Below are 22842 nucleotides of genomic sequence, written 5' to 3' on the forward strand. Positions count from 1 at the left end.
ACTAAAATCTAGTTGCTGTAATCCAACAGTCCATGAGTTTACTTTACAACAACAACAACAACCAGCCCAATGAAGCTCTCCGGGACTTTCACCCCGCTCTGAAAACTAGCTGACGTAATCGTCTGCTTTAAGGCAATTACAGCTAAGTGTACTTTTCAAAGCCCAGGAAATACGAGAGCGAACGGTGACGCACGAAACAGAATTAGGGACGAACCCCAGACAAAACGGATACCCAACGCTTTCGCCTTTTTGTTTTTTTTAAAAAAAAAAGAAATACATTAAAAATGCAAACAGCAAAGAGAGGGGGGTCCTGAATTTCAAAGAAAACCTCATCAATGCTATTCACACAACAAAAAAATTAAGGGGGGAGGAGGTGTCAGAATCAGAACTTGTATTTATTTATTTTATTTTCCCCCCATGTGCTGCAGAATGAGAAACCGCGACGCGGAAGTGCCGCTCGAGCAGCGCGAGGGCTCACCTTCTCCCTGCGGGGCTTCCGCGCGAAGGACGTGCGCGCGGTGAAGTACTGCTCGAGCTCGGAGTCCGAGTCCTCCTGGCTGCAGTAGCCGCTGCTGGCCGTGCTGCCCCAGGTCATCTCGAAGGAAGCGGTCAGCTGCTGCGGCTGCTGCGGCTGCTGCTGCTCCTCGCCGGACCCGTCCCGCATCGCCGCCGCCGCCGCCGCCCGACAACGACTAGGCTATGCTCGTTTCGTTCGTCCCCCCCAAAAAAGACCCCCCAAAAAAGTGCACGGAGCGAGCCTCTCCCTTAGTTCAATGCAAAGTTCTGTTGCAACGCCGGCCGCGACAGCTCCTGCTGTATACTCGCCACGGGTTTCCCTGCCTGCTCTTTTCCTTGCTTGTTTTTTATCCTGTTCTGACGGCGACTCGGGAAATCTATCGGCTCTTTCGTTGTGTGCGTGTGTGGGTTGTTTTTGTTTTTTGCCACCGACCGCGAACGCCGCTCTCTTTCTCGCCTGATCTCTCTCGGTTTGAGCTGCCCGGTCTCTCGCCCACGTTGCAGTTCAGCTGAGACTCTCAGCTTGCCTGCCCTCTCCCTCTTTCTTGTCTGCCCCTCCCCGTTCCGTTGAGATTGGAAAATACACAAGCTCGCCAGAGCCTCTCCCTCATTGGACGGGGAGAGGAAATTCCAGCTCCCCAGTGACTCGAGTCCACTCCCTTTTCCTGCCTCGGTAAAAAAAAAAAAACAAGGGACGCGAAACTAATTCCACACCGTCCGCTCGCTCGCAGAGGGAGGAGAGCCCTGCGCTCCTGTTTTATTCGCGGTCGACCTAACAGTCGATCCAGCACTAAAAAAAGGACAACAAGACACACCGGAAGAAAGGTGTGCTTGCTGAAGTAAAAAAAAAAGACGTGTTGGGAGAATTTGAATAAACCTGCATGTCTTCATCACCCGATTTCTAGAGCACTGTTCCACCCCAGCGCCATGAACACAGTGCCCATGTGGAGGGGAGTCCCCATTACCTGTAAAGCGCTTTGAGTGGAGTGTCCAGAAAAAGCGCTATATAAGTGTAAGCAATTATTATTATTATTATTATTATTATTATTATTATTATTATCGATATAAGCGCCGATATATACGTGATCGGGATTGGTGGCGAAATTAACCGGCGCATCCATGGGCTCAATAACACGTCTAACGAAGCGGCACTTCCTTAATCTCGCACATACGATCTCCTAAAATGACCCCCTCTCATCCACTCCTTTTAGAACAGACTCTCCTGCTCCCCCTGGGGAGGAAGAAGATCTGAGAGCAACAGCACAAGACTTAAGAGAGCAATTACTTCCTTCATACCTAAAAGCATCCGATCGTGGAACAGACTCCTTACAAGCGGTGTTTTTTTTTTATTAATCTTATGGTCCTGGAAGAGTTCTGATTGAGCGATGTTGCTGAATGTTGTTTTGTGTGACGGTATTGTGCAGTTGCTGTATTATATCATTGCCATACGTGTTATATATGTTTATGAGCTCCTGATGAACTAGTCTCCCGTGGTGGAGGCCTGGGACAGTAGCAGTTTACACCCGGCACGCAGAGGATGCGCACCAGACTGAATTTTACAGCGAGGAACGAGCCCTGGGCGTCGCCTAACTGTGAAATCAAGAACTCATCAAAACTGGGGAGTTAATCTCGGCCTTTGAAAAACACGCCCGTGAAGCAAATCATTTTGAATAAATGAAATAGCCCAGCCTAGTTTTTTTTTCTGTGGTGCATTTCGGTGAGGCTTGCAGATGTCACACCGGCAGACGTACGCGTGGTACCTCTTGTTAACCGCGCGCAACTTCGAAATCACTTTTTGCGTGACTTCAGCTGGTCCTGATGCTTATCCCCAAGGAAACCAGCCGTTTCAAAGCCACAGCTGGGGGCATGAACGGAGAGTCTGTCTGCGCTGGTCAGAGCGGAGGCGCCTGGTTACCCAGAGAGCACAAGAGGACGCTAAGTATCAGCGATTCAAACGGTAGGCGGCAAGGCTGTAGGAGAACCGCAGTCTAAAAAAAGATCAGCGCATGAACCAACCCTCAAAAAGACATTTGTTACAGGAACCATTAATCAGATAGAGACGCCAGACAGCACACACCAAACGCCCGCTGTAGTGTGAAAGGCTGAAAGCCCATCTTCCACATTCGAAACCCACTGGGTCAGCACCTGACTGGGTCGGATTCTGGCTAATATGACATGTTTATTGGAAATGCACTACTGCAGCGATGCTTGCTGTGTGCTGAATCAAAAACCGTGATTGACTCACTCTGTGGGGCAGAACTGAAGTACATGATGATGTTTTTAACGCACCAGACGCTAATCTCTCCCCTGTACATATTCGTGGAAGAGTTTCAAACGCGATCAAGTTAAAAACGGTTTGGGTTTTTTTTTTACATTCAAAGGAATAAAAAAAACGCACAGATGAGGTCATGCCTCTTTTGGTAACTGTGAGGGAGGCGAATCTCACCCAAAGATCTCATTCCCTCAACAGCATTCCTCTCAGATCCCCCTAGCGTTTCGATATAAATAACTTTTATGAAAAAAAAAAGTGTATCCAAAAAGAGAAGGGCAGGGGGAACTGAAACGAGGCTGGGAAAACCAGCGTTTCTTGAAAACAGAAAAGCATGACCGAAGCCACTAAAAAAAGCCCAGAAATCACGGGTTACAAAGACGATGTTAAACACAGTCGCCAATCTATTCTCCGTAACGTTCCATTTTTTTAACTTCAGGTCCTCCTCCGTGTCCTTCAGACAGGAACTGGTGTGCAGAGGAGGCTGATGGGAGAGCAGAGGGATAGCAAAAAAACCCGCAGCGTGAGTTCTCATGTGGGCGGAATCCTTTTCCCATCAGCCTCTGGGCGCGGCATCAAAGTGCCAACAGGCGTACCCTCTCCCTCAGTGTCCGTGTCACTGTGCACCAGGCCACGTAAAAGAAACTCTTGTTTTCTTCCAGGGACCCTCGACAACACTTTTATATACTCTTGAGGTTGCACCAGGTGGCAGCTCACGACCGGTTACGGGGAAACGCCTTCTGTTCGAGGCTGACCTTCTCTGTCCTACCGAAGGAAAGCGCTTTCACCCCTGCCATGGCACCAGTCCAACGTTCAGTCCGCCGGTCTCTCCGCTGTCCACTGCCCTGGCAAGACCGCGCTCCGGCTCCAAGGGCCTCTTGTGCCGGCTGATAAGCGCCTTTGTCCCCGACGCCGACCTCCGTCTGACCCACCACGTGCCATCTAACAATCCAGACCGGTTGCCCGGCGACGGGGGGACTCCATCCTCAAGCCAGTCCAATTTGGTTGCTAGGTTACCCCCCTTTTCCCTCCTCCCCAGTTCCCCAGTTGCCTGTGCTACTGCTGGAGACACTTAAGTGATAATTGTGCCTGGGCTCGGTCCTGGCATCAATAGATAGGTAATAAAATCCGGCATTTGTACAGATGGTACATGGAGCCACTCAGCTCCCAGAGCCCTTAACCCCAATCCCAGGAGATGATGAAGGGTCACACTCCCAAATATCCCCCTTACCAATCTTTCTCCAGAACACACTGTTGAAGCCCTATTTCCTGCCAACAAATTCTGCACCCACAAAACGATTTAATAAAGGCAAACAACGGCTTTAAGTTCCCGCATTTTCTTTCTTTGTGAACATATACGTGAACACATACAGCTTTCTAGGCCGGCATGTGGAATTCATTGAAATGTCTCACGACGTCTAACAAAGACAAGATTTCAGGCCCGCCTGGAAAATTCCAGAAACTAAATCTACAGTTCAGTAGCATCCCGGGCTCCTTTCTAACTTAAAAACAAAATTACGAACAAAGCCTTTTCTCAAAATAGTTACCGCCCTGTAGATCACTTCGTTTGAATTTAAAATAAATGACGGGCCTGTGCACACTGCAAGCAGCAAGGACACAGACCTAGAAATCAACAGACTATAAAAAGAGAAACTAAACACAGAGACATCTGTAATTGCGTGAACTGCAAATGCACAGCAGGACTTGCTAACGGTCCCACCTGCACTGCCTGAAGTTACAGGCTCTTCCTAGCCCGGCTGCTCGAAATACTGCTTTAGCGCTTGTGTGACAGGCCTGGTTCGATTCAATCCAGCCTTATCTATGCATATTGTAATCAAAATGCCCAATTTAACCAAGGTCACTGCACTGCTTCATACTATGCCTATATGTAAATGGGAAAGCAAGGCTGGTGTGTTGTGTACATCAGGGTATTTCAACAAGATATGGGCTTCTGCATGCTTTTAACGCTTACTGCTTACAGAGCGACTGATTTATATTGTAATTGTGTTTTATCTTGTGTATTCTTTTTATTTATTGTTGTTGTCATTCTGTAAAGCGCTTTGAGAAGCCACCTTTAAAGGCGCTAAATAATTTTTTTATTATTATTATTATTATTATTATTATTATTTAAGTTCAACAGACATGGTGAGGCAATGGGCGCATGCATTTTGGGAGTGGTCAACAATAGAGACGGCCATTCTCAATCTATCAGTATGTCGGGTCCTGCAGAGACAACAGACCGTTTGCTCTGTCTGAGGCAGCCAGTGCTTTACAGCTGCAGTGCTCGTGGATCGGAGAGGGATCGGTGATCAGTGATCTGTGATCCCCACAGTGGATGTAATCTGGACTTTGCAGAGACCTGTATTGGCACAGGAGTCCCTGATTGCCGATGAGATCTGCGGACACCCGCAGTTCCTCGGTCTTCTCTCCTGGTGCGTTTACGGCTTTGGGCAAGAACACATTACAGAAATCGACGATAGTAATCCAATTGAAAGAAGAAGGCTGTTACCTGCAGCGATTGCCTGTATGACAAGTGTCAGACGAACACGTCCAGGGCCCTACCATTGTCCTACAGCTGCTCTTACAGCAGATGAGCTGAAAGGGAGTCGTTTCTCATGAAATGCAGAGCAGGGCAGGTTGACAGAAGTGGGAGGCGACAGACGTTCAGGGGATCTCATTTGCATCCCCTGAGGGAAATAACGAAAAGACACCCCCCATAAACCCTGATCAAATTCAGGGAGACATTTAGTGTAGATGTGGCGCATGTTTCAACAGCTGAATTCAATTTTAGTTCCGAGTGCTTTTCACATGCTGCACAACACTGTAGACCCGACACACTATGCAACAGAAGCAAAAATAGAGTGCAAGAAAAAAGCATGGTGCAGTGACTCAGGGAGACCAAGAATGAGACCACATTAAACAATGAAAGCTTATTCAATTCAGTGATATAAAACCGCGAAGGACAATGACAAAGTCAGCCCTATTCACTTCTTCAAAAACAACAGTGAAACACGAACCAGAGGACTCTAGGAAAAACCACAGGGGAGCAGACTTAAAACACAGAACAGGAGGCAGATCTTTACACAAAGGGTGGTGGGAGGACAGAACAAACCAACCCTATATTAGCTACTAACTACTAAATGGGCTAGATGGGTGAAATGGCCTCCTCTTGTTTGTGAGTTTATTGTTCCTTATAATAAAAGCATTAAAAAAAGCACAGTTTAGAATCAAGGGCATGAATATGTTTAGTTGTTCTTTGTTTGACGTCTGTGCTTTGCATGCCTGCTTAGATGTAAGCTAGACGCCATTATTAAATCACGCTGTGTGAAGCTCTGGTCTCCCACATACTGTCAATTCTGTATTACATCCCTGGGGACACATGGGAGGAGGCCAACGATCACAAGACCACAGAGACCATGCAAAAAAAGGACACAGTTATTATGTTTCAAAGCGGTGGACCATGACATCAGTAATTGTGTTACTTTTCTTCATGAGTAATTGTAGCTTTCCATACCACATTGGTGTCTGTCTCTATGGTGTCTTCTGCGGCGTCTGATTGGTCGGCGCCGCGCTTGGAGCTGCAGTCTAATTGGATGAGAGCCCGGCAGCGGTAGTGACAGGTGAACCTGCAGTCTGGGAGACAAACAGGGGCACTGTGGTCAGAGAACACGGCTGTGTCGGACACCGCACACGGACCACATACAGCACGGTACCCCCCGGTGAGGTGCCAGGTAAGACTGCACGATAGTCAACGAGACAAACCCACACGCGCGATGCATGTTTACAGTCCAGCCCTCGCTGAACATTACCGTGGTCTATCACCGTGAAAGCACCGTCCAGCTCATTTTAAAACAGGGTGAAACGAAATAAACTGGGCAGGGTGGCGGCTCCTGAGGCTTGGGCTGTGTGTGTGTGTGTGTGTGTGTGTGTGTGTGTCCCTGTCTGTGTGTGTGTGTGTCCCTGTCTGTGTCTGTCTGTCTCTGTGTGTGTGTGTGTGTGTGTGTGTGTGTCTGTCTGTCTGTCTGTCTGTCTGTGTCTGTCTGTCTGTCTGTCTGTCTGTCTCTGGAACAGGTACAGGAACAGAGAGGCACGGACGTCCAGATTCAGATTTTGGAAATCTACCCCTACCACTGGCGCACCCTGAGGTTTTTTTCTCTCCCTCTGCTTGTCTGGCTTTTATTTTCAAGTGGTATGTTATTGAACTTGTTGCTGTTGCTGCCACTGTTCCGCCTTCATGTTTTGGGCGATTCCTTTAATGTCTTTGCATGGGAGCGCACAATAATTTCATTGCACATTATACACACGTGACAAATCAACTGAGCTGAACTGGACGGACTGTCAGGCCCTGGGCATCTCCTCCTCCCCTCCCAAACTAGTCAGCTGAACTCCACATCAGCTCCTCCTGCAGGGCCCCTGGTTTATTCCACTATAGACACATCGCACAAGGAGTGTACACTCCAATCCCCTGTTTTTCATTTAAGTTGAATTAAACTGGGGTGCGTTTTTGTGATCCCTGTCTGTCTCTCTCGCCTTGCAGTAACGAACCCCCGTGACCGCACTGTCCCCATCCAAATCCACCGCGCCGAAATTCACCGGGGCACGCCGTCGGCTGGGAAACCGGGCCTTCAATTTAGGGAGCCTCAGGACTCTAATCCTCAAGGAGCACTCGGTCACTGCCGGGTGTTTTCATTCCCATTGCGAAATCCCAGCTCCTCCGGGAAGGGTGGGACTTTCGGGGAAAAGAGTTTTATCAGCCTGTATTGCACAGGATGCACCTTGCCTGGGGAAGAAGTCACAAGACAGAGATGACAGCGACCCGACATCTTAAGACCGGATGTGAGACAATGCTTCAAAGAGGTTTTTATCTGCTCTGTTCCCTGACAAAGAACGGGGACTAACTAACCTGCCATCCACTGGCTCAGGTTGTAACAAAGTGTGCAAACATTTCGACAGATGAGCACTGGGACAGGACACGTCTCTCTGGGTGTTCTGGCTGTGCGTGTTTACTTTACTGAAAACAACCGCAAGATAATAAAGCGGTAATAAAGCTGACGCTGAAAAGAGTCATGAGACGCTTCAATCTAGCGGTTAGATCAGAGGGACTGTCTCCCAGCAGCTCTGCTCCTGTGCCCAGAAAGTCTGTTAACCTTGCAAACTGTGTTATTTCTTTCAAGGTTTGTCCCCGTTAGTTTGGAGTGGAGAAAGTCTCCGTTTCTTAACCCGGCTATTGTTTTTTTCCTACCTAATGCCAAGAAAAGTTTTTTTTCAGCGCGACCTCCGCGGTTGCGCTGCCCTCTAGTGGCGACACGTGATCATAACCAGAAAGCGCAAACGGCGCTTTCGACAGCGCCGTGTTTACAGATCCCATCCATTCATTTCCCCAGCTGCTTAAACCAATACAGGGTCGCAGGGCAGCAAGCAAAATTCAAGGCAGGTTACACCCGGGTCAGGGCTCCAGCCCATCAAAGTCCAACACCGACACACATACACACACAACAGGGCCAATTTTCCAACAACAACAACAACAACAACTATCTTTTATTTATAAAGCACCTTTCCTAACCCAAGGGCGCTGTGCATAGTGATGAAGACAAAGACAAAAAAAAAGTATATTTAAAAGTAAAAGAAAAATATAAACAAGAATTAGAAGAAGCCAGTCAACCTTCCAGCATGTATTGGGACCGTGGGAGTAAACTGGAGCACCCAGAGGAAACCCAGCGAACAGAGGGGGAACATGCAGACTCCACACAGACAGCACCCAAGCCCTTCGAGGCAACAACGGTTTGCATCCATGCTGCCCTTTACAGATTCCTTTTAAAACTCTTCCTGTTTCCCCCCCCCACAGAAGATGAGTGCAGGCTATTTAGGCGCCAAGCACAGGAACACCAACTGATTACATCAAATGTGCAACTTCTCTGTGTTGTTTCACTGACCACCGCAATGAAATAGGACAGCAAGGACAACCAGCGAATTCAGAAATCCAGCCCAGGGCGAAGGGCGCGTCCTTACAACAAAACGCACACCAGAAATTCCTGTTGCGACAGACACGCCAAGGCATCAGGTCAACAGAAGGCACTGCACGCAGTGCTGCACACTGTTGCACGACACACTTTTCGAGGTTCAGCCAAATAAACTGTGGACCAAACACAATATAAACAGATATCCTGAATCTGGACTATGTCCTTAGATAAAAGTGGCTGCAATTTCTCCATCAGCAGCACACAAATCCCATCACCTCCCGATCTCTCTGCTAGTGAAGGCTAAGTGCTTGGGGCACTGTGGGAGGGGCAAGGGAGGGGTTTCCTGGGCACCTGCAGGAAGAGCCAGGAGGTGTGAAAAACAGCAGAGCAAAGAGAGCCCGATTTATCCCCCCTACTCCTCCTCCTCCTCCTCGCTGCATTTGGACACTTGATCCGACCTCAGTTCCCAACTGGAACTGGAGAGGGCTACAATTCTTTTCCCCCAAATTTAATTTAAACAAAAGTTTAATAAAAAACACATTCACTACTACCGGGTGAGAACCGACCAAGGGTGTTAATACTGGGGTTCGAACCCAAAACCTGCAAGTGTGATGATGACAAATGCGTGACTCTGCTTCTGTGGGGGGCAAAGAAAACAGGCACAGCCGCAGAACGGATTAAGGCATAAACACTACAGCTGACACAAATAATCAGAATTAATCATCCAAAAACCTACAACATTCTTCAAAACCGTAGCACCTTGACTGGCGGCGGTTACGGACTGACAGCTGGGGCGTGCTTCAGGACACTGGGGTACGAGACACCCTACTAAAGCACAGGGTGTCCAGAAGGCATCAGTTTTCGTTTTCGGTCTTGAAAAAGACACAGGAAACAGGAAGACACCTTCAGCCAAGGCGATGAGAGCGAATTGGTCATAGGTGAGGGTCAAGAGAGCCACAACTCGCCCACCCGACCTTGAACTTGAACTTTATTGCCATATGTAACCGGTACTGGTACAATGGAATTCTTACTGACAGAGAGTCTCTCGATTGTAAAACAAGTGTAAAACACAAGACAAAGTGCAAACAGTGCATCAAGACAATGTACAAGCAAACAGTAGACAATGTGCAAGTAAACATGTAGACAGTTTGAATGTAAACAATACAGACGTGTAAACAATGACTGGAGATGTGCAATAGATGAGAAATCATAAAGAGGTAGATGGTGTTGGTGTAGGTGTGGTCCGAGGGGGATGGCTAAATGTGTTCGACCTCCAAGTGCCGAGAGGGAGGTTTTCGTTTTCGCAAGAGTGCGTCAGTTCCAGCGCAGGGTGCGCAGAGGAGCGGGGCACGGCTCTAACCCTCACCCCTCCCGCAGCGCCTCCTGCTCCTCTCTCTCAGAGCTGCACCTCCTCCCCGGTGCCGACCTGCCCTCACACACTTCTCAAGCCACTTCCGGAAGCGTAACTTCCTCAGCGAGCGCCCCCATCCGGTTGCTTGATCTACAGCGCACCTGGCGCACCTGCAGCGTGTGGATTAAAGTTCAGTCCAGGTTACGGACACCAGCGCAGTCGAGAGACCGCTCTGAACCCGCTAACTCCGCTCTCTTCGGCGATTACACAGCGCGTCCGATGTCTGCAGGGTCTGGGGACGCGCTGAAAGTCTGACGCAGACTACGGAAACCACCTGCAAGTCGGAGGCTCACGCCAGCGAGGTCAGGAAGTCGCTGCTCTCTGTGCGCACTCTGAGATACCCACAACACAGCTCTGACACACGGGCGTGGGAGACGGCTGCACAGCAACGCTTAAGAAAGAGGTGAAAGACTCCAGGGCTCTCAGCCTCTCGGCACACAGTGGCTCCTCTGTTCCGGGAGGCACTAGTGGGCACCTCGACCCATACGAGAATCCTGGCTTCCCGATTGGCTGAAAGGGACTTAGTTGCATGATGGGAAGTACAGCATTGTACTTCATTGTGAAACACCCACCCCCCCATCAAGAGCTGAGAGGCCCGGTTCTCCAAAAGAGCACAAGCTGTTGAAATGAAGGCCTAAATATTTAACAACCCAGTTTGAGACTAATGCAAATCCAAACCCTCAATAATGTAGGACGCTCGGAAGCATTATGTCCTGAAAGACGCGTCTTAGTACAGTATGTGTTTAGTGTGTTTGTATGAGGGGGTTATCTGGATTGATATCCAAACACCCTCCCCAACTGAAGCCCCCAGCCCCCGTTTATCCCGTCCTCCCCATTATCCCTTGAAGTCCCATGGCTCTCCTCCCTGGCAAAGAGGTGAGAGCGCAGCTGCCCGCAGGAGAGAGGCTCCGGGTTCCCAGAGAATTCTGGGAAAGGACCTCGACCGGATGGCCGAGCGCCAGAGGCTGGAGACCGGGGAGGTCCCCTACAGACACTCCCCCTCCGGGAACCCGCACGGCCCCCGGGCCACGTGCTCCCCCGAGGAGACGCCGGAGCAAGTGTTCTGGAGCTGCCCCTTCGCCAAAGCGGCGGGGGGGGCAGATTGGACAACACCGGGCAGCTCCCGGGAGCCGGAGCGGTGCTCAGTCACCAGTGCCTCCTCCTGCTGGGGCTGGCACCGACAGTGCTCGCTTGGCCCACTGGAGTCCCTGACAAAACAAGGACTGTGGAAGGCAAGGAACACCCTCATCCAGCAGAACCCAGAGCGAGGAGCGAGGGAGCTGGACTCAAGAGGAAATCCCTGTTCCCTGAGCTCCCGCGGAGGACCGGACAGCTGCAGTTTCAGAGCCGGGACAGAGACATGGACGACGGCAAGGGGTGGGGCTTGGAGGGGCTCTCTTATCGTGCAAATCCAGACCCAGAAACAGCTTCCACAGCAAAGGGAATGAAAAAGGACAATCACCTTTCTAAGATCTTTTTTTTTTTTTAGTAGAGATTTTGTCAGGGTATACTCTCACTGGAAGATGGTGCAATAAAGTTTATTTTGGGGGGAAAAAAAACAGCCCAGCGATCCCACCTCTGAGCTGGTACTGCTGTTCCAGTTCAACACGGGACACCCGCAGAGAAAACCTCTCCTCGCTGCACCCTGTGCGCACATCACAGAGAATATCTGGGTCTCAACAGCACACCCCCTCCACGCAAATCAGCAAATGCTTCAATTTCCCCCCCCTTTTCCTGTTACTTCCGCCTGCAGCTTGGTGGAATATTCCCAGGAATGAAACAGCAAATGCGTTCCATTTTAATCTGCTTAGCCAGATCTCCCCCCCCCACCACCATCCACGCCACCTGTTCGCCTGAAAGACACAGGAGCGCCACCCCATGGTCTCTCAACGCAGGACGGAACAGTAAAGTGGTCGTTCAAACGGAAGAGATCCTGTACACATCTGCTGAGAGCGGAGGAGAGTGACTCTCTGACAGGCAGGCACCTCTTTCTGCCTCGGGTTCGGCCCCACGAGCCGAGCCCCAGGGGATGGCAGTGTGCAAGCTTTAGCCTGGGGTTGCTGTTTTTTCTTGTTTGGATCTGCAGCTCCAGACATCAAGTGGTAAACAACACCGGCATCTCTCTATATAACAACCACATGACATTTTTCTAAAAAAGCTGCCGAAAAGCACGACTCCAGAGGCTGTTCTGCGCAAAGGTCTGCCATTGAGCTTCCCTATCAAACTCCATCACAAAATAAAACGGCGTTCTTTGCTACTAGCCAGAGAGGAAAATGGAAGAATAAAGCTTACAGAAAACCCCTAGAAACGTGTCGGCTAACTGTGTAAAAAGGAGGAAAAGTGGCAGTTTTTAGGTCAGATATTAGGTATTTTTAAGACCCAGAATGACTCTGCTCTCACTACAGTATTTCTCATCTGTCAGATTAAAAAAAAAACCTCCCTAGGAAAGAGACGCATGTCAGCTCAGCTAGTTAATCCTTTAATAACTGGATTTCTTTTGCAGAATATTTTAGGGGGTGCTCCACTGCGGGACAAGACGCAGCAGAAACAGAGGCAAAGCCACATAAAAGCCTGAGAATGAATAAAAAAAAAAAACAACATAAAATGAAATTCTCTGGAGAGGCCAGCCCCGTGTTGGCTTCTCCTCTCCGGCAGCACGCTGAACAGCAGACCTGCTCACTGAGCTCCTGCTGCCAGCCGGTCTGGACTCCTCGCGTGAACGGCCTGTCCTAGTCACTGGTGCGACTGGGGGGTGTCTAAGCTGGTTCTGGGGTTTGGGGGAGGGAGAGCAGCGGCAATCTTAGGGCCACCCTAATCCTCTCCCACAGTGGGGTACATCCTCATTTTCCAAACTCACACAATATTCAAAATACCTACAAATAGTCCCCACCCCCCCAGCTGAAACCAGCTGTTAAGGTTACACTGTCACAATGTCAGATTGAAATATCATCTAGAAGGTGCTCTTTAAAACAATGACGACGGTTGTTATTATCATGTCACTTATTCTAGTTTTCAGACAGCTCAGAAATTCAGCCCCGTTGGCGACTGTATTTATGCCGACTATTCCAGCGCACTTGCTCGCTCACGCATGAGCACAGAGGTGTGCAACCGGGCCGAGCGGTGATGACCGCAGTCAGATAAGGAGGTGAGAAATGACGGAGGATTTTCTTATCACAACCCACGCTGGGATTTACGCGAAACTGCTTCATCGGAAGCCACACTCCGATCTCCCCACAGGTGAAGGTGCTACTGTATGTGGGCTCTGATGATAACGCCTGCCTGAAATCTCTCCAGGGGGACGAAGCTGTGCCCTTTTTTCCTGCGCTCAGGCGCTGGAAGCCGTAGAAATGAGCCTGCAGCAGGTGTGCAAGCTCAACGCAGCGCTCCAGGCACAGGAAATCACAGAGGACTCTGAAGAGTCAAAGTCAGGCTGCATGCAAGTGGCCACCCACGGCGAACGCTGACGGGACCGCGGTTTGCTCAGAGTCTGCAAACGCCTGAACCCCTCCACATCCCTCAGCCAGCCTGCTGGGGGCTGGGGCTTCCTGTCCCTCCCTAGAAACGCACAGAGACCAGGAAACAGCAACACCTCTCAGAGGGAAGAATTCAAGAGCTGTCAAAGCGTCACCTGACCACAAGCGGCTCTGACCTTCATTACGAAAGATCATGTTCTCACGCAGTGAAACGGAGGTGCAGACAATAAATATAACCAAAGCAAATGAAACCATCGCTGACTGCACAACATCACCCAAGGGCTAGCAACCAGCTCGTTACTTCTTAATCTGCAAATATGCAATTAAAAATAGCGGCATCTTTTCACCCTGTCTAAACATAGGAGGGTCTGGTTAAGACACAAAAAAAGGTGTCAGATCTGTGGTCAAACGGGGACAGATTCTAACTCCAGTGTGACGTTTTATATGCAAGGGAAGCTACTGTGTGGCCTTGCGGCAGCCAGTAAAAAATGTTAATGAAAAGAAAAGGCAGCTGTTATCTGTGAACAGCAGTTCACATCTGGGTGGAGGAGCAGCCATGTTTTTCCCTTGATCACCACGGCGACAACTCGTTCTCCGCATGCTGGCGCCTTCCACGGCGTCATCACAGACGCACGTCTGTGTGAGATATGGGAGTATTACGGGCAACAGTCCTAGACCGTGCCTTCCCGAGTCTTCTGTCCTTCTTCTTTTACACCTGACCACCTCCTGACCGTGCTGCACGACAAACCGATTTGAAGGCCTTGCTCTAAATCGGCGCACATTGCAGGAGTCGGGCGAACACACCTCCAGTCAGGCGCATCAAATCTGCACTTCTCTTCTCCTCTCACTCAGTGAACGAAATGCTCATTACGCAGGACCCCCAAACCAGGCATCACCAGACAAAAGCCCTCACTGTTTTCTTCTTTCAGTACGTACAAATCTGCGTCCTCCGTTCCGAGGGCCTTGTCTTGGCATTTCCTGACAAGGACGGCCACTGGACTTCCTCTGGATGTTTACAAAGGCCCTGTAGTGAACCCGCAGTCCTGCTGTCACATTGCTTCCTCAAGGTCTCGGGGCCGCAGGACTGCTCTGACCACAGTCTGATGCACACAGCTGGGGTTGGAGTTGTCCCCGCACTGATTTTCCATGATGGAGTCTATTTGAAGCTTTAGCTCCATGCTTCCTGAAGCACAAGCTAAAAGAGCAAGAGACCGAAAGAGAACTTTCCAGGAAACTAGATGTTTCCCCATTTGGCAGCACAACCACAGAGCAAGTCCCCTGCGTATATATCTGGGCCGCTGACTAACCTGTGAAGGCGGCTGTACCACAGCGACAGCAGCCCCATGATTAATAAGATGCAGAGACACGCAGAAACTGCAGTCATTTTCAAAACCTGAAGATTCGTTTTAAACACGCAACTTCTGAAAATGCTGCCACAAGAATTTGGAATTCCCAAAGCCCATGGAGAGCCAGTCCTTGCCAGCTCACGGAAGACACTGCTCTCAACAGATCCCCTGTACTGGCAGGGCACGGGGCTCATCCCTGCCTGGCACCCCGCTGTCCCGCCAGGATCCTGGCCGGCCTCCGTCGCAGGAGTCACGGGGTCCCGGATCGGAGACGGGACAGGGGAACCTGCTATAGCGACCACTCCAAAGAAAGCGAGCGGAAACCGAGAGGAATTTCACGCCCAGGAAAGATTAAAACACCAAACCAAATCACATGACACCCAGCCGAAGCGGAGCTGGAAACCGCCGATACGGATGGAAAGATGGGACTGCTGGCAACAGAAAAAACGACTCGCCGGGGGAGCTGAAGTCTCACTCCGCTCCGAACTTGCGTTCGCAGTGAAGCGCCAGTCTCCGGGCGTCCCTGGCCCCCTGGCCTTCGATATTCGGATGGCTCTGGTTTATCTCTTTCTTTCTCGACCAAAAAAGCGAGGCGAGACTAGCCGCCCGGTCTGGCTCACTTTTAAAAAACGATCAAGTGGGACGTCTCCCGCCGCGCCCTCTCGCACTCTGCGGCAGGCTGGCATAACTCTGAAACCTCACCGCCCAGATGTGCCAAACCTGCCTCACAGGTGCCCATCTGGGTTTAAGCCATCTGCCTGAGCATGTGGCCGGGCCCATAGTACCCTGCAGATCTCCTTAAAGCAAACCTGTGTTCCACTTGTCTATGGTCTCTCCCCTGCTGCCTGCTGTGGGCCTCAGGAACACACGTTTCTAGGTGATGCTGCAGTCAGGGGGGTGGGGGGACACTCGAGGAACCACAGGCACAGTGAAGGCCAGGCCCTGCGGTGTCCCCTCGGGGGGTACAGACAGCTCCGCGCAGACAGCGTGCTGGGGGACACGATCACGCGCCTGGGCCGAGCCACTGTGCTGCTGAACTCCTCGCCTCATCGCCGCTCACCGAGACAGAGACAGGGAAAGGGAACCAAAAGATTCCCCCCAGAGAGCCTAAAGAGAAGTGACCTCAGCCTTTTCTTCCAGAGCCTGTCTTCTCACAAAGATTGTTAAAATACCAAAATCAGGAACGAGGGTGTGTGAGTCTCTGTGTGTGTGTGTGGGGGGAACATATTATGTTCAGTTAACATAACAGGCAAATAAAAATGTGGAAATGGCTTCTCCCAGGCAAAGTCTTATGTGCAGTACAGGTGAACAAAATCTTAGAACCAACAGAACTCATTAGAAATCTGAAAGCTGAGATACAGGACCCTGCAAGACGCACCCTGCCAGTAGCTTATAGCTACAAAATCAACCCTGAAAAAAATTACAGGTCCATCAAGACTCTGACAGCTTTGCAAATCATATAGAATGTAAAAACAACTTTTTAAATTAAAAAAACAACAACTTTCACCAAGCATGGCGATATTGAGAAGAGATCAGCCAGTGCATTTGGGCGAGCATCTGTCTTGACTTCTCCGCTCTCAAGATGGGAGAAAGGCAAGAGCTCTTTCAGATTTGCGATTAGCTTCAATAACAGACGCACGGTATCATTTCCACCTCCTTGCACAAACAGAAGAAACCTGGTGTGCAGAGGCAGACATGTCAGCAAGGGGGAAGGAAATGTGTCTTGCGAAAGCTGGAGATAATCGAGGGATTGAGGAAACTGATAAAATAAGGTTAGGGCTCACCAGTCAGCACTGAAACAGGCTTCTCGTAAAGTCAAAGATGCACGATACGTTAATCAGAGCAACAGCTAAAGGCAGCCTTCCCGTCTCTTATAAATAGGCTTGTTCCAACATAACATTTTTACAAGCACACAACTGAAGTGAAATTTAGGTTCATTGCTCTGTTTAACTGATGCTGGTTTTGACACCTGTATTCCCAGTCTGGGTGGAAGCTGTGTAACTTGACTGATTAGTGCGAGAAGACTTTCAGCTCACTGCCTGGTTTGTTTCTACATTAAACGGTTTTAATCTTAAAACTGCCCTGTTCTGCAGTCGCCCAAATCATTCACTCGAACTTTCCTCTCATTTAATATACTATCAGACCAGTACAGTACATGTGTGAATATTACACCAAAGAAGTTGTATCATCTGAATCTATTTTCCGTGTCTTAGTGCTCCGTGGGTGTGGTATGAGTTTTTAAAATAAAAAGAAATTGCTTTTAAATCCTTATGCCCTCATATACTTTGGGCTGTCAACAAACATGAAAGAGCAATTTTAAAAACAATCAACAAGCTTAAAAGAGCACTTCAACACAAATCCTTCACATCTAAAGCCTGGAGTTTTAATACGGTATCTGGTGCAGTTAGACATTCAGAAAGAGGGCCCACCTAGTTGTAAACCAGCACAATTAATAAAAGGCTTGTGCATTTACAGCACAAGCACGTGGAAGCTTAATTAATCGCAATAAAGATTTTATTTTTAAAGAGCCACAAGCACCAGCTCAAGTAGTTTGCTATGGTTTTATGACCACACCGCTCTTCTGAATTATTTTTAGAGACCTTGTGCACATGGTTACTGTGCGTAAGGTAACTCTGCAGACAGGCCCCTCTAACAGCAGGCACACCCAGGCATGCTTCTGAAGCCATGCAGTGGCGGTCTCTGAGCAGGACCCATGGCCAGATATGACTATGCTGTCACACCCGGGCGGAGCGTTGGCACAGTGGCTCAGGACCTGCGCCTGTGGCTGGAAGGTTGCCGGTTCAAATCCCGCGGCCGGCAGAGGGCCCCTGAGCAAGGCCCTTAACCCCAGCTGCTCCAGGGGCGCTGTACAATGACTGACCCTGTGCTCTGACCCCAGGCCTCTCTCCCCGTCTGTGTGCCTCCCGGAGAGCAAGCTGGGGTATGCGATCCTGACACAAGAGATGGTATGTGGCCTCATCTGATCTTATGTGAGAGGTACTCACGGGTGCATCGCAGGCTCTGCTTGTACAGTCCCCAGATGAAGTCCCCGCACAGGTCACACCAGGTGGGCTGCGTGTGGGTGCAGGGCTGGAAGTCATGCCCCTCCCCCGCCTCCTCCGTCAGCTGGGGGTCCCCGCCGTCGCCGAGCAGCCGGATGATCCTGACCCGGTTCAGCAGCTCGGGCACCTTCCCCGGGCTGATGCGCAGGGCGTTGACCCGCTCCAGGCGGGGGGTCCGGGGGGGCGGCGGCGGCGGCTCGGAGGCCAGCTCGATGCGGTCCTCCAGGGACAGCTCCTGCAGCTCGATCAGCTCGCCCTGGGACATGCCGGGCTGAAACCAGAACTGGAGCGAGGGACTCTAAACCAACACCGTGAAGCAGCTGGAATTTATCCTAAACATGGATCCTTCCAAATCTACAAGCCGGGCAGACACTCTGCTAGCTCGGACCACAGGACAAGACTGGGAGACAGAAAGCGTCCATTTCTTCGTAACAGCTCAGTCAGCGTATGAAGGTGGAAGATTCGCGTAATCGCTGTCTTTTCTCCTCCTCACAGCTGAGACCTCGAAGACGCCTCTGGAACCCATAGGAGACACAGCCAGGAAAGTCCCCCCGATGTCTTCAGGTCATGCTCCAGTGCGCAGGACGTGACGCGGGTGTGTCCCTTCACATAGCACCAGCCCCGTCGTCCCAGCCACGCACACGGCTTCCCGGCAGCGGTGTTGTCAGCCCGTGGGGGTCTGCTGCATGGTCGATCTGCGACACCCCCCAGAACCTGGGGTTCCACAAACGGTCAGGGTCTCCGGTCTCCCTCGGTGCGCGGCTCGGAAAGACGCTCTCGGTTTCCGCAGGGAAGGGAGAGACTCACTGGGGAAACAGAGGGGAAGACTCGCGGTGAAGACGCGGGAACAGAGACGTTTCCAATAAAGCAAAAGCCATCAGGCGCCAAGATTCTGGACTTTCGGAAAACACGAGGGACAGAACGATAGTCCAACCCACAACACGACAAGAGTCACTGCTGAGATACCGGGTCTCTCAGCCATTGGTGCAACACTGCTCAAAACTGTTCAGCGTTCTGACGTTTTTATCACACAAAGGAAACCTTTCTTTGTGCGTGTGTCTCTAGGAATTCAATGTCTCGCAGGATAAAGATCATTTTTTAAATGCAACTTACAGTACAATTGCGTCTGTTTATACAGTGAGGCAATGGGCCGTAGCAGTCTGAACGAAGCACCCTGCTCAAGGTTACAGCTGTAGCAGTACCCTGTGCAGGATTCAAACCTGCAACCACCTGGTTATAAGCACAGTACAGCGGCCTAATCACTACTCCTTGTGATGAACCATACAACACGCATTCTAGTTAAGTATACTCTACTTTCATTAGCGCTTCAACGTGACTTCCAAGTGATAAACAACACTTATAAATAGGGAGACCACTGTAACATGTAACACAATTTACTTCCCTGGTTGAACGGTTTCAGTGATCGCGCATTTATCTGACGGCAACGTTCACGGAGAGCATCCTACTGTAGCTAGAAAAGTGGTGCTTCTGCCGAAGAAGGAGAATCACACCCAGGAAACCAAGTCAATTCTGTGCTGCGTTTTGAGTTCAAGCAAACATCACTGAGATCTGTTTTTTTTGTCATGCTGCACGTAGGAAAATGCTCTTCTGCGCACTTTAAAATGATCTTAGTGCATTTTTTTACCGTGTTTGTACAGTATATTGCTCTTTCACGTGTATCCACAGTGCATTCATGCGCTGTCGAAGTTTAATCACTTAAAAAAAACGTATTTATGCTTAACAGAATAACAAAAATTACAATACAAACGAGAGGACACATAACAATTCAAGACAAAAAGATAGTCAGGGGTGCATATTACTACATTAATTCAAGTTATGATTAAACAAATTAAATAAAAATAGGGTCCGCACCGCTTTCATATTTTTGCACTTTGAAATAGTCTGCAAATACCCCCTTACACCCATTTTAAAATGCCCAAAGGGTTCTTCTCAGGCCACTTCATGTTATGTATATAATAACGCGCCATTATAATCATTAAATTGATTACAAACGAAATTGTAATATTGTTTTCGATGGGGCTGAAACTTAACATAACATCTTTTTCATCCAAACAAATATCAATATTGGTTTCTTTTTTAATACGAGTCTGCAACTTAGTCCAGAAAATATTTACCCTGGGACATAACCAAAACAAGTGCTGAACAGGTCGAAGTTTAATCGCGCTCGCCCTGCTGATCTGTGCTCTGACGTCTCAGCGCCCCGCGGTGCCACCTGCGCGCCGCTCCGCTCACGGGAAACTCCGACTTGATCCGCGCGTCTTTCACGCGCCCCGCGCCCACGCCCACGCCCACGCCACCGGGAAGCCGAGAGCACAGAAGAGGGGGTGACAGTCCTCCAAGGGCCACGCACGCCCCACACTGGGGGGCGCCCATGGCTGAGCCTGTCCGAGCTGTACAAGTAGGACAAGCATGCTCACAAGCTGGTGCAAAAATAAACAACCGTTCAGTTTCGCCACTAGTATAAAAACGTATAGACGTTTATTCCCCAACACACACATTTTTAAAAATGCAAATTCAAAAAAAAAAAGCTTCCAACAGTGAATGTAAAGCCTCTATTGATGCACGGAGCCACCGCGCACTCTGGAGATTTTCGTTATCAGAGCTTCGACTATTTTATTTTAACCGCTTGGGTGCAATCCGGTTATTTTCTTCCGGACAGAAGCGGCCCCCTCCGTGGGAAACGCATTTTGAACGCCGCCAGGCGCATCCCAGATTTTTAAAGGGCAAGCGCAGATGCTGAAACATCCCCATCTCCCCGCCGTGCGGGCGGTATGAGGACCCCGGGACACCGCGCTGATAGATCGAGCTACACTTCGTTCATGTGAATTTTATCACGAGAGAAAAAAAAAAACCACTTTGTGGCGCTCACATTATTTTAAACTACGGGTCATAAATTTTTTTAAAAACTTTTTTTCTCTCCTCGCTGAGCGGGGTGTAAAACGCGAAAAGAAATCAATGATCCCTTCGGGAGGGAGGGAATCAGTTGGGTGAAGCTGCGGGACGTTATCTCACGATGCCTCCGGGAGCTGTCCCCATCTGGGGCATTCCTCAGGACAACACGCTGACCCGAAAATGCGGAACGACCACTTCTACTTTTCGGAATGAATCGCACTTCTGCTCCTCCCTGGAAAAAAAAAATCGTTTACGCTCGGATATAACGTTCTGTCTGGAGCTGTGATTTTTGGGGGATTTGCAACTGTACCTACAACCCTGACCGAAGTAAAACCCCGGCAACGTGCCCGCTTTCATAGTGTGAAGTCTTCAGCATCAGTTCAGACCTCTCTGTGCATCGCCTGCCCGAGACTAAGCCCGCTTGTTTTCAAGCGCTGGGTAACCCACGAACTTCCAACAGCCTTTTAAAAATATATATATTTCACCGTCGTGATTTGTAAAAAATTACACGTCGCGTTCACGTCGTCCTCGAAAAATAAATAATGCATGTAAAGATGTAAGCTGGGACACACCACTTACCAAGGCAAGACTCGATCTAGGTCACCGACACACAGGCGTGGCTACAGTGGAACAAAAACTGTTAAGTTTCAAACGCTGCAGCAATTTAAAATGCCCTTCGTGATCTGGAATACTAATCCTCCGTTATTATGTAAACAAAAAAGAGTTCGTGTTTGTCGCCGGCAACCTTGGAAGGACGCAATGGAGCAGAAGAAAAAAAGATAACAGTCGTCCACAGTTTGCCACAGATGTATTTTTATTCAACGCAGTCCATTTCCCCAGCTAACAAGAGAGAGCAAGCGAAGCGAGTTAACTCCTTAAACGCGTTTGCGACCACAGGCGCAGCTTGTCAGCGGCTACGCTGTAGCAGGACGAGCTTCTCGGTTTAAAACACCGCCAGGGAATTTTCAGAAAGTCTGGCAGCTTCATACGGTCCTTCGGTTGTCCACGCACTGTCTAGCTGGTGCTTGAAAGGAGGACAGAGAGTAATTGTCTTGAAACACGGAGAACGAACGGTTTTTCTCTCGCGAAAAGTAGATGCAAGCAGAAGAACGCTACACGAACGAAAGAGACCCTTTTTTTTCCCTCCGAAAGCTCTGCCCCCTTTTTCTGCCCGCGCTCATGTGATTTTATTTTCTCCTCCGTGCAGGACAGCCGAAAAAAAAAAAGTCGAAACCTTGCACGGACGAGCCCGGAGAGACAAGCAGCCGTCTTCATGTGCTCCAGCCCGGAGCTGGGCGCAGCTGTCGCGGCGGTCACACGGAGAGGCGAGGCGCGATCTGCCGGGCGCTGTTATGCTGGAAGGAATCCGCTGAAGTTTCCGTAGAGAGAGTGGGTTGAGGAGGTGTGGTGTCCCGTCTCAGCAACGTGTTGCGAAAGGGAAAAAAAAGCGAGAAGGGGGAACATTCAAAGCCTTCATGTGCGAGATACGGAGACCGCGCAGAGCCCGGTTGTTGGTGTCGACTGCAAGCCATCTGCAAAAGCAATGATGTTTCAAAGGGTTTTCCACGAGGTTCCACCTTAAGCATCAAGTCCTACTTTTCGTCCTGGGGTTGTACCCGAGGGTGGGCGCTGGGCACACGATCTGTACTTTTAACTATTCCCGGGCTGGTGCTGGTAACGGGTTTAGTCCTGCAACGTCTTACCGCTTACACGCTGAAACCAGCTATAATAAACGATTAGGGGTGTCAAATAAGTGTCAGCAAAAAGACCCAACACACACAACAAATTATAGCGAAAGACATCGCCCCGTCCGTATACTGTAATACTGGAATAAACACTGGCGGTCAGAAACGAAACAGATTTTTTTTGGAGGGAATGAGAACAACATTCAG

At 49.7% G+C, this 22842-nt stretch overlaps 1 protein-coding gene across 3 annotated transcripts in view; it reads right to left on the reverse strand.

Annotated features, from left to right (window-relative positions):
- Positions 1 to 22782, reverse strand: part of rassf1 (Ras association domain family member 1) — a 33874-nt gene extending 11092 nt beyond the window's left edge. The window contains exons 1-3 of one of the 3 annotated variants that reach the window (XM_069189524.1): positions 21530 to 22782; positions 17981 to 18843; positions 6300 to 6418 (exon numbers count right to left, since the gene is read on the reverse strand). In XM_069189524.1, coding sequence (XP_069045625.1) covers positions 6300 to 6418; positions 17981 to 18302 — 441 coding nt within the window. In that variant the 5' untranslated portion in view covers positions 18303 to 18843; positions 21530 to 22782. Of the gene's footprint in view, positions 1 to 478; positions 1267 to 6299; positions 6419 to 17980; positions 18844 to 20172; positions 20261 to 21529 lie in introns of those variants that run through there. The other 2 variants (XM_069189525.1, XM_069189526.1) reach the window with 2 other exon arrangements.
- Between the last annotated feature and the right edge of the window lie 60 nt (positions 22783 to 22842).

The sequence above is a fragment of the Lepisosteus oculatus genome, chromosome 4 (assembly GCF_040954835.1).
Source record: "Lepisosteus oculatus isolate fLepOcu1 chromosome 4, fLepOcu1.hap2, whole genome shotgun sequence".
In the NCBI taxonomy this organism is placed as follows: Eukaryota; Metazoa; Chordata; class Actinopteri; order Semionotiformes; family Lepisosteidae; genus Lepisosteus; species Lepisosteus oculatus.